Source organism: Echiichthys vipera (assembly GCF_963691815.1).
Source record: "Echiichthys vipera genome assembly, chromosome: 9".
Lineage (NCBI taxonomy): Eukaryota > Metazoa > Chordata > Actinopteri > Perciformes > Trachinidae > Echiichthys > Echiichthys vipera.
In genome coordinates, this window is record NC_139834.1 from 426,959 (window position 1) to 436,958 (window position 10,000).

A 10,000-nucleotide genomic window follows, 5' to 3' on the forward strand; every position below is an offset into this window, starting at 1 on the left:
CAGCTCTTCAACGAGATCAACGCGCGCAAGATCCACGGAGAGAGGAACGTCTTTGACGGCATCTTCGCCAACCCCATCTTCTGCTCCATCGTCGTGGGGACCTTTGCTGTGCAGGTGCGTTCGACCCTTTTCGACAGAAGAAGGGAGAGAGACAGGAAAGAACGGTTTCCACGGATCAGGCACCGTTAGTGTTAGCGCCATGGTAACGGGACTGATTATTCACCGTCAATGTTCAAACTGTCCTGTAGTTACAATAAAGTCATCACACAGACGTAGATATATATCCCCCTACTGAACAACACTGGTTCTGAAGCAGAGTTAGGGCGCCCTCCCACTGTGCCTCCGTGCCGTGCCCCAGCACGTGTCACAGCTAAAGTCTGGTTCCTTTGACCAGTGTGAGTGCAACCGTACCACGTCTAGGAGCGGCACGCTTGCCGTCCACGGCCCGTTTGGGAGAGGTGGGCTTTAGTAAAGCACGTTTGCACGTGTACGAGCACGAGCGTGCGCACGTGTACGAGCACGAGGCCTACGGCGGTTCTGAGGTCATTTCCTGTGCGCCTGTTGGGACGTAGAAAAAAGAAGGAGGGACCATGCGCGGACATTTCAAACAATGGCGGTGAAAGGTTCACGTTGGTGTGATGCAGAGGTGGAGTGTTTACTGCAGATTTGGTCGATGAGTTCAGCATCACAGGGATGAGTTCAGAGTCACAGGGATGAGTTCAGCGTCACAGGGATGAGTTCAGAGTCACAGGGATGAGTTCAGCATCACAGGGATGAGTTCAGAGTCACAGGGATGAGTTCAGAGTCACAGGGATGAGTTCAGCATCACAGGGATGAGTTCAGCATCACAGGGATGAGTTCAGAGTCACAGGGATGAGTTCAGAGTCACAGGGATGAGTTCAGAGTCACAGGGATGAGTTCAGCGTCACAGGGATGAGTTCAGTGTCACAGGGATGAGTTCAGAGTCACAGGGATGAGTTCAGCATCACAGGGATGAGTTCAGTGTCACAGGGATGAGTTCAGAGTCACAGGGATGAGTTCAGAGTCACAGGGATGAGTTCAGCATCACAGGGATGAGTTCAGGGTCACAGGGATGAGTTCAGAGTCACAGGGATGAGTTCAGCGTCACAGGGATGAGTTCAGAGTCACAGGGATGAGTTCAGCATCACAGGGATGAGTTCAGAGTCACAGGGATGAGTTCAGCATCACAGGGATGAGTTCAGGGTCACAGGGATGAGTTCAGAGTCACAGGGATGAGTTCAGCATCACAGGGATGAGTTCAGAGTCACAGGGATGAGTTCAGCGTCACAGGGATGAGTTCAGCATCACAGGGATGAGTTCAGCATCACAGGGATGAGTTCAGAGTCACAGGGATGAGTTCAGAGTCACAGGGATGAGTTCAGAGTCACAGGGATGAGTTCAGGTCACAGGGATGAGTTCAGAGTCACAGGGATGAGTTCAGAGTCACAGGGATGAGTTCAGAGTCACAGGGATGAGTTCAGCGTCACAGGGATGAGTTCAGTGTCACAAATATCAGCGCACAGAGAGACACTGATGAAACGAGAGGTTCAGAGTCCCTGTGACTGGTTTCTGCTTCAGAACAGACCGAAGGACGAGGGTTTGCTGAACTGAAGCACTGAGGAGGATTTAGGACACAAAACCACGCAGAGCAGAGCAGAGACATCATCCAACGCTCGGGGCTCTGGGGAGGAACGAGAGGAGAAAGAGAGCTGCAGGGGGAGAGAGCGATGGAGAGACAGTTCAGAGAAAAGAGAGAGAGCGGACGTCTGGAGGCAGCTTCAGAGAGAGAGAGAGAGAGAGAGAGAGAGAGAGAGAGAGAGAGAAGGATGCGTCCTCCCTGCAGACAGATGTTATTGATGTTATTACTGTATGTGAAACACTGCGTCCTGCTCCCAGCAAGGTCTGTGACGGATGATGAAGCTCTTGTTCTTAATGATCATGTTGCTGTTTGTCGTTGCATCCACTGAAGCTAACAGAGCTAAAGGAGCTAAAGGAGCTAACAAAGCTAAAGGAGCTAACAAAGCTAAAGGAGCTAACAAAGCTAAAGGAGCTAACGGAGCTAAAGGAGCTAACAAAGCTAAAGGAGCTAAAGGAGCTAACAGAGCTAACGGAGCACGCTGCTGCAGGCTTCATCCTCTGGACCCATCACTAACACACACCAGTTATATAAACACACTCACTGCGTCATCCTGCTCCAGTGAGTGTGCTCCCGTTACAGTCTCACTTTAAACCATTGTTGCTGTTTCTCCTGTTAAATGGATTCAATCAGAACGAGACCTGGTCTTAAAAACGGCTCCAAACTTTGATTTAGGGATTTAAAAGTGTGGTAAACGTCCCTGTTAAGCCCATATGAGCCGACTGTGAACGTGTCGCAGTAAATCTGTGAATGTCACGATGACTTTGAACGAGATGGATGACTCTGGCTCGCTCGCTGAGATCATGAGGATTCAAACAAAGATGGAGTTGGTTTCACAGTGAACGCCACAGCTGGCGTGTGGGAACTTCAGGTTCAAACCCAACGGCCGCGCTGAACCACGTCACCTGAGCCGCTGCAACACTTTGGTTTCAAACAGCAGCAACTTAAACGCAGTAATGTGTTCAAGGCAACGCATCTTTATTTATTCATACCAAGGAAACTCAGTGTGCTTTACAAGAAGACCAAACATCTTTTAAACACAGTTAAAAACAGAAGCAAAGAAGAATAAAAAAGTAAAATAAAAGAAAATAGATGATGTTTAAAGGTATTAAAAAGAGGTCAGCGAGCCGACAGGAGCTGTTTCCCCTCATGCAGCTTTGACTTAAAAACACTTTTGCACGTGTCTGTACAGAGAGTGTGCATGTGACTGTTTGTTCATGTGTTTGCAAAATCAAAAAACAACAACAAGTAAATGACACAAAATAGAGATAAACAAGTATTGACCTTTGAAAGGTTGCACTGGATAATTACATCAGTTTAAAATGGTCTCAAAATGGCAAAATTATCGCTTCTCGTCATCATTTCCGTGCTAATTTGTCTCCCAGTAAATACATTTGTATGGTGACGAGCCTGAAACCACCGTCAGGGCCAAAAAAACAAAAATAAAAACCACATGGTCACGTTCTGCTGTGATGCTTTTTCCAGTTAAGAGCATTTTTGCATGAATGACACTTTTCATTTGTTGATTTTAAATCATGTGAGACATAAAAACTTTAAGATTTGTTTTCATGTTTCTACTCGTGAAGAGCTCAGGTATGAGATGAGATCAGCGTTTTGATACGTGACACATGACGTATGACACATGACACGTGACCACTACAGGCTGAGACAGTGCACGAAGGAAAGAGGTGTACTGACATTAGACAAAGTGCCTCTCTGTGTGGAGGGGAGATGGAGGCGACCTTTGCTGATGAGTGACGTTCAGCGATGACTCATGACGTGTCAGAGCTCCATCACATGACTCATCACTAGTGTTGGTAACTGTACTCTTTACATTACAACTTTACTGCAGTTAAACAGTTGTGACGTTACAGCGTTACCTACTTAGAAAAGTCAGACATGAAAACCCCTTTGGGGCTCAGTGGAGGAGTGGGTCGTCCTCCATTCGAGAGATCGAAGGTTCGATCCCCACCTCCCCTGGTCCACATGTCGTAGTGTCCTTAGGCAAGACACTGAACCCTGAATTGCTGCACATGGGTGTGTGAATGTGGTGTGTGCATGGTCAGATTAGATGGTCTGTAGACGTCCACTGCATCAGTGTGAAAGCGCCGTGAGCCGTCAGAAGACGAGAAAGGAGCTTTATTTATAAGAACAAGTCCATTCTTTGCACGCGTTGATGACATGTTCTGCTGTTCACCTACATTTGAATGTGTCGGCTCTACGGTCAGTGGCTCTTAATCTGAAACTCTGCGGACCGTTAATAACATGAGTGACAGACGCAGTGTCCCTCCACTGCTCCTCATTAAAGAGACATTTCTCTGATTTAACTTTTTTCATTTAACTGGTTCTCTCTGCAGGACTGTTGTGTTCTGTGTCTGTGTCTGTGTGTGTGTGTCTGTGTGTGTGTGTGTGTGTGTGTGTGCGTGTGCGTGTGCGCGTGCGTGTGCGTGTCTGTGTTTGTGTGTGTGTGTGTGTGTGTGTGTGTGTGTGTGTGTCTGTGTGTGTGTGTGTGTGTGCGTGTGCGTGTGTGTGTGTCTGTGTGTGTGTGTGTGTGTGTGTGTGTGTCTGTGTGTCTGTGTGTGTGTGTGTGTCTGTGTCTGTGTGTGTGTGTGTGTGTGTGTGTCTGTGTGCGTGTGCGTGTCTGTGTCTGTGTCTGTGTGTGTGTGTGTCTGTGTGTGTGTGTGTCTGTGTCTGTGTCTGTGTCTGTGTGTGTGTCTGTGTGTGTGTGTGTGTGTGTGTGTGTGTGTGTGTGTGTGTGTGTGTGTGTGTGTGTGTGTGTGTGTGTGTGTGTGTGTGTGTGTGTGACAGTAATGACGCCCCTCCCTCTCCTCCTGCTGCAGATCGTGATCGTGCAGTGGGGAGGGAAGCCCTTCAGCTGCGCCCCTCTCAACATGGAGCAGTGGCTCTGGTGTCTGTTCGTGGGCGTCGGCGAGCTCCTCTGGGGACAGGTAAGCAGCTCCGCAGCCGGACGAGTCAAACAAAGTGAGCACATGTAGACCGGCAGCTCTGGAAAGGTTCTTACACCTCCCATCTATGCTGTTGATCGTGTCAGAGGAGAAGACTTCCACCATGTTTCCTTCTGTAGGATTCAAACAGGAACAGGAAGTGCAGAGGCCACAGCTGTGAGTGACGTCAGCACATCTGAACCCACAGGACGTCACTAGTTTCTCTCTCTGCTCTGCTTTGATCTGCGTCCGTCCTGACTCACGCTCTGACACACTTCTCTACCTGGAGTGGGTTCATTACATTTTACTCTGTCACGGAGGATTTCCCAGAGCTTCTCTATGGGGTTTACATCTGGACTCAGTGTTTCCCTGCAGTTTAAAACCCTGAACCCATTCAGACCCCTGTTAGCATTAGCATCACTTCCCATTTAGCATTCAGAGTAGGCTGGGGGTTAGCTTCAGTTAGCTTCAGTTAGCTTCAGTTAGCTAGCCGCCTCGGCTGCTACACGCGATGAAGCGATGATCGAAAATGTGAGAAATGAGCAAGCGACACTTGCGTTTCTGCCGATTTAAACGCCTCCATCGCTTCTGGTGTGAACGCACGGCTACAGCAGATCAGCTTCACAGGAACCAGGAGAGCTGCGGAGAAATGTGTCCAACGCTGAAGTCAAGAGTCACCAGCTGCAGATTAACACCAAGAGCTGGGAGCGTCTGGAAGAGTCCTCTCATCCTGATCTCTGCTGAAGCGCCTTTATAAAAACATGTTAGCAGAGACACAGACACGAGCTCACAGCGTCAGAGTTTGTTCTGGTCCAATAACAGCTGAACAAACCTGTGTTCCAGCTGATTTCCACGGTGCCAACGGAGCGGCTGCCATGCCTGAAGGAGGCGGGTCTGGGCCTGGAGCCAGGCGAGGATGAAGGGGAGGAGATGGCCGAGGACGAGGAGGAGATCGACTGTGCTGAGAGAGAGCTGCGCCGCGGGCAGATCCTGTGGTTCAGAGGCCTCAACCGCATCCAGACCCAGGTAACGTTCCACGAGACCTCCAGATCCGACCTTAACCACACCTCTTTCACAGGACGAGAGTCAGAGACGCAGAGACGGCACAACCCCTCAACCAGAAGCTTCAAAGACATGATTACGCATCGCAAAGAATGAAGAAACGTGCCTAAATGAACCTGCAGTGTCACGGCCTCTACACGCTGACACCAGAGACTTTGAGTCGAGGTTAAACCGGGGCTGCAGCGACGTTTCTAAAGTCGTTTGTTTTCGAAAGTGAGACTTTTTACACACTTCCAGTTTTAATCATAATAAACCAAAATAAAACAGCTTCCATCGCAGGTCAGAGCTGATGATCGCGTACGACCGTAAACCGTCTGTTCTGAGGCGGCTCTCGTAGCGTCGCAGCCCCGGTTTAAACGCTCTCTGATTGGTTCTGACTCTTGTTAAAAGTCTTAACCTCCACCTGTCCGTGCTGTTCTTCTGACCTGTGCCAAACATAACCATCCCACTCTTCTCTCTCCTCACAGCTAACCGTTGTGAAAGGGCTTTATCTGACATGGAAGTGGTTTTTGTGGAGGCTCGTAAACGTCACCAGAGGATAAATGATGTGTGTGTGTGTGTGTGTGTGTGTGTCGCTGCAGCGCTGTGAGCGTTCACAGGCTAACGCTAAGTAGACAGGCTAACGCTAAGTAGACAGGCTGTTGACTGTCCTGATGACTGTAATTGATGGGTTCGTGCACGGCTGCGTGAGAATGTGCATTAACACAAACAAGAGTCTGAGTCCAGAGCCAAGCGAGAGTCTCTGCTTAAGTGCCTTTGCGTGAAGTGGTCAGTTTTTCATTAAGAGGGTTTGGTCTGAGTGTGCACACACACACACACACACACACACACACACACACACACACACACACACACACACACACACACACACACGTACGGTCATCATTTCTAATTGTTTGTCAGGAATAATCAGAAAGCCGTCGTGATGCTGAAACACATTTGCCCTCAAATGCTGTTTCCATCATTTCTGCTGTTACCGGAAATGTCTGAAAGGTGCCACACACACACACACACACACACACACACACACACACACACACACACACACACACACACACACACACACACACACACACACACACACACACACACACGCACACACACACACGCACACACGCACACACACACTCAGGCCGGCCTCTCATGCCCTCACTGAGTGCTGCTGTTTTGTCTCTGTCCTGCAGATGGAGGTAGTGAGCACGTTCAAGCGCAGCGGTTCGTTTCAGGGAGCGGTGAGACGGCGCTCCTCCGTGCTCAGTCAGCTCCACGACGTAAACACTATCTCTACCCCCTCTCACGTAGCTCTCTCCACCGCAACAGCCAATACCAGCCCAGCCCCCGGGAGTGAGTCCGCCGAACGCATGTACACACACACACACACACACACCCACGTATACCTGCATACACACTCACACGCACTTCCTCTCTCTCTCACACACACACACACACACACACACACTCGTAGACACGAACACACACACTGCTGCACGGCACGTGGACTGCAGTATTTTGACTCTATGGTTGTGTCCCCTCTCCGGCTCGCTCGCTGCTCGTGTGTGTGCAATGTTTCCTCTTTTCTTTTCTCTTATTCTCCTTTTCAAACAGCACCCGCTCCCGCCCGGCTGTGTGGTTCTGGTCTGGTCCAAATCCAGTCCCGTCCCCAGCGCGGAGTCCCTTTTGTTGTTGTTGAGTGTTGCTCGGTGCAGGAGGCGGCTTGCTGTTCTCGCTCTGTCGGAGGCGTCCTGGCGCAGATGCAGCATGTTCCCAAAGAAAGAACGTGATTAGAGCAGAGTTTGGTTCACAGCGACGGGCCGAGGACGCTTCCTGAAGTCCAGAGAGCAAATGGCTGCTCCTCCTGCACCGTGCGTCCTTTCCTGTCTGTGACTGAGGTCAAGCGTGGTTACGGTGCGTGGTTACGGTGCGTGGTTACGGTGCGTGGTTACGGTGCGTGCCCCCTGCTGCTGACGTAGAGACGTAAAGGAGTGGTGTCATTTCTCTGTTCTCTAAAAAACACAGAGAACACAGAGTCGCTGTAACAATCCTCCTGTTATCAGACCTCCGTAGAGTTCATACGACTCCTCTAAGCTGTAAACCTTCGAGTATAAAAGCCCCACAACACGCTGCTGTTCCCAACACTATGCTCTGGAGAGCTTCCCTCTGCTGCTGCTTTCTCCTTCTTGTGTCGAGTGCTGAAATTGTTGTCACCTGGTGTTTTCTGTAACAGTATTTGCAGCTTCGACGCCACGTCGTCTTCGGCCCCTCGATGTCTCCACACCTCCTGATTCCTCTGTTTTTATCCTCTCTCTCTCTCTCTCTCTCTCTCCATCACAGCTCTCTTCTCTTCTCTTCTGTATTGATGAGACGTTGCAGGTTTCCCTGTTTGCAGACGTGTTCTGTGAAATGTACTTTTACTGTCCTCCGGGTTGAATCCGAGGTATTTAGATTGGACCAGATCTAAATACGGGCTCTTGTGTAGCGTACTGATAAGATTCCTTTAGTCGGTTTCTCTTCATTTGTTTGTTTCTTCCTTTGTCCGTGACCTCATCCCTGTTTTCTCATCCTCCCATCTCCATCCTAGAGTAGCGTCCACTCCTCACGTTTGCTCTTCAGTTCTTTGTGTCAGTTCCGCACGTGTCTGTTTGCAAGTGTGTTTGTGTGCGTGCGTGCACCTGCTGACATATCCGAGAGCCGCCCTCTGACTACTGTGTGTTTCTTGTGTGTGTGTTTGTGTGTGTGTGTGTGTGTGTGTGCGTGCGTGCATGCATGCGTCTGGTTGTGCTGTCTCTTCATTTGATTGTCTTCACCCGTCTTCTCAGTTGCTTCTCCTTTCCTTCCTTGCTCCCTTTCCTCCATCCTTCCCTCCTCCCATCCCACGCTGCCTCCGTGCCCACGCTGCTCCATCACCTGTAGGTGTAGACACAGAGAGGCGCCGCACACACCCGATTGTTGGGATTATCCGGCTGTTCAGTGTGACGTAACACCCTTTCAAAATAAGAGTTCCGGGTCCAAACCAAACAGAACCAAGGTCCGAACATGTGAAGGATCAGGATCAGCTCTTTGCTCAGTTAGAAAGAGGTCAAAGGTCAATGATGATGTTTTTAAACACTCACATCTGTTCAAGCGTTGGAGAAACACGAGGCTCGGACAGGAAGTCTTATTTTGAAAGGGTGTTACGTCACGACTGAACAGCAGGATAATGCACAGACACTAGAAGTTACCTGGGCTTTGTTTAAGTACTTTGCAGACATTTACTGTAGTTCTGACTCTTACCACATCCTTATACTTTAAAATAAAGACATAATATTATTTATTTAAACGTGTCACATCGTTGTTCTGAGCTGGACGTGGCTCCGGCATCGTCTGTCTGATAGAAAAGGCAGCTCATGTGAGATGGAGTGTGGAGGTTTGGACCCAGGGTTCAGGTCCCATCACCGTTGGCTCGTCTCTTGGTCACGAGGACGGGATGTGAACTGAACGTGACTCAGGTTTGAGGGAGGCAGCGTGTTCCTGTTTCCTCCAGCTTTATTCTGAAAGCATCAAATACTCGTCCAGCCTCAGAAAAGCCTCCATGTGTCTGATTCTTCTATTGTCGTCCAAAACCCTTTAAGTCTACAGCTTCTCTGTGGGGCGGCACCTGTAGAGCTTTAAGCTGCATGTGATCGGGAACATCAGACCCTTAATTTGGGTGTTCCCGGGTCTGTTAGTTTTCTACAAATAGTCCAAAACGGCAGATAGTTCTATGTAGACCCTAACACTGCCCCCTAACCCTGACCCTGACCCTAACACTGCCCCCTAACCCTGACCCTGACCCTGACCCTGACCCTGACACTGACCCTGACCCTGACACTGACCCTGACTCTAACCCCTGACCCTGACCCTGACCCTGACACTGCCCCCTGACCCTGACCCTAACACTGACCCTGACCCTAACACTGACCCTGACCCTGACCCTAACACTACCCCCTGACCCTAACACTGCCCCCTAACCCTCACCCTGACTCTGCCCCCTAACCCTGACCCTGACTCTACCCCCTAACCCTGACCCTAACACTGCCCCCTAACCCTGACCCTGACACTACCCCCTAACCCTGACCCTGACTCTACCCCCTAACCCTGACCCTAACACTGCCCCCTAACCCTGACACTGCCCCCTAACCCTGACCCTGACACTACCCCCTAACCCTGACACTGCCCCCTAACCCTGACCCTAACACTGCCCCCTAACACTGACCCTGACCCTGACCCTAACCCTGACCCTAACACTACTTTACTACTTTACCACTTTACTCCATTACCCAAGGTTCTTTGCAAAGCGGACCCGGCCCTGAAGTCTTGG

At 50.0% G+C, this 10,000-nt stretch overlaps 1 protein-coding gene across 1 annotated transcript in view; it reads left to right on the top strand.

Annotated features, from left to right (window-relative positions):
• Positions 1 to 7,946, top strand: part of atp2b3b (ATPase plasma membrane Ca2+ transporting 3b) — a gene marked incomplete at its 3' end in the record, with an annotated part of 63,093 nt that extends 55,147 nt beyond the window's left edge. The window contains exons 22-26 of the mRNA XM_083920431.1: positions 1 to 114; positions 4,498 to 4,605; positions 5,446 to 5,628; positions 6,849 to 7,027; positions 7,889 to 7,946. The exon at positions 1 to 114 is cut by the window's left edge and continues 98 nt beyond it. Of these exons, the coding sequence (XP_083776557.1) occupies positions 1 to 114; positions 4,498 to 4,605; positions 5,446 to 5,628; positions 6,849 to 7,027; positions 7,889 to 7,946 (642 nt within the window). The remainder of the gene's footprint in view (positions 115 to 4,497; positions 4,606 to 5,445; positions 5,629 to 6,848; positions 7,028 to 7,888) is intronic.
• Positions 7,947 to 10,000: the final 2,054 nt, after the last annotated feature.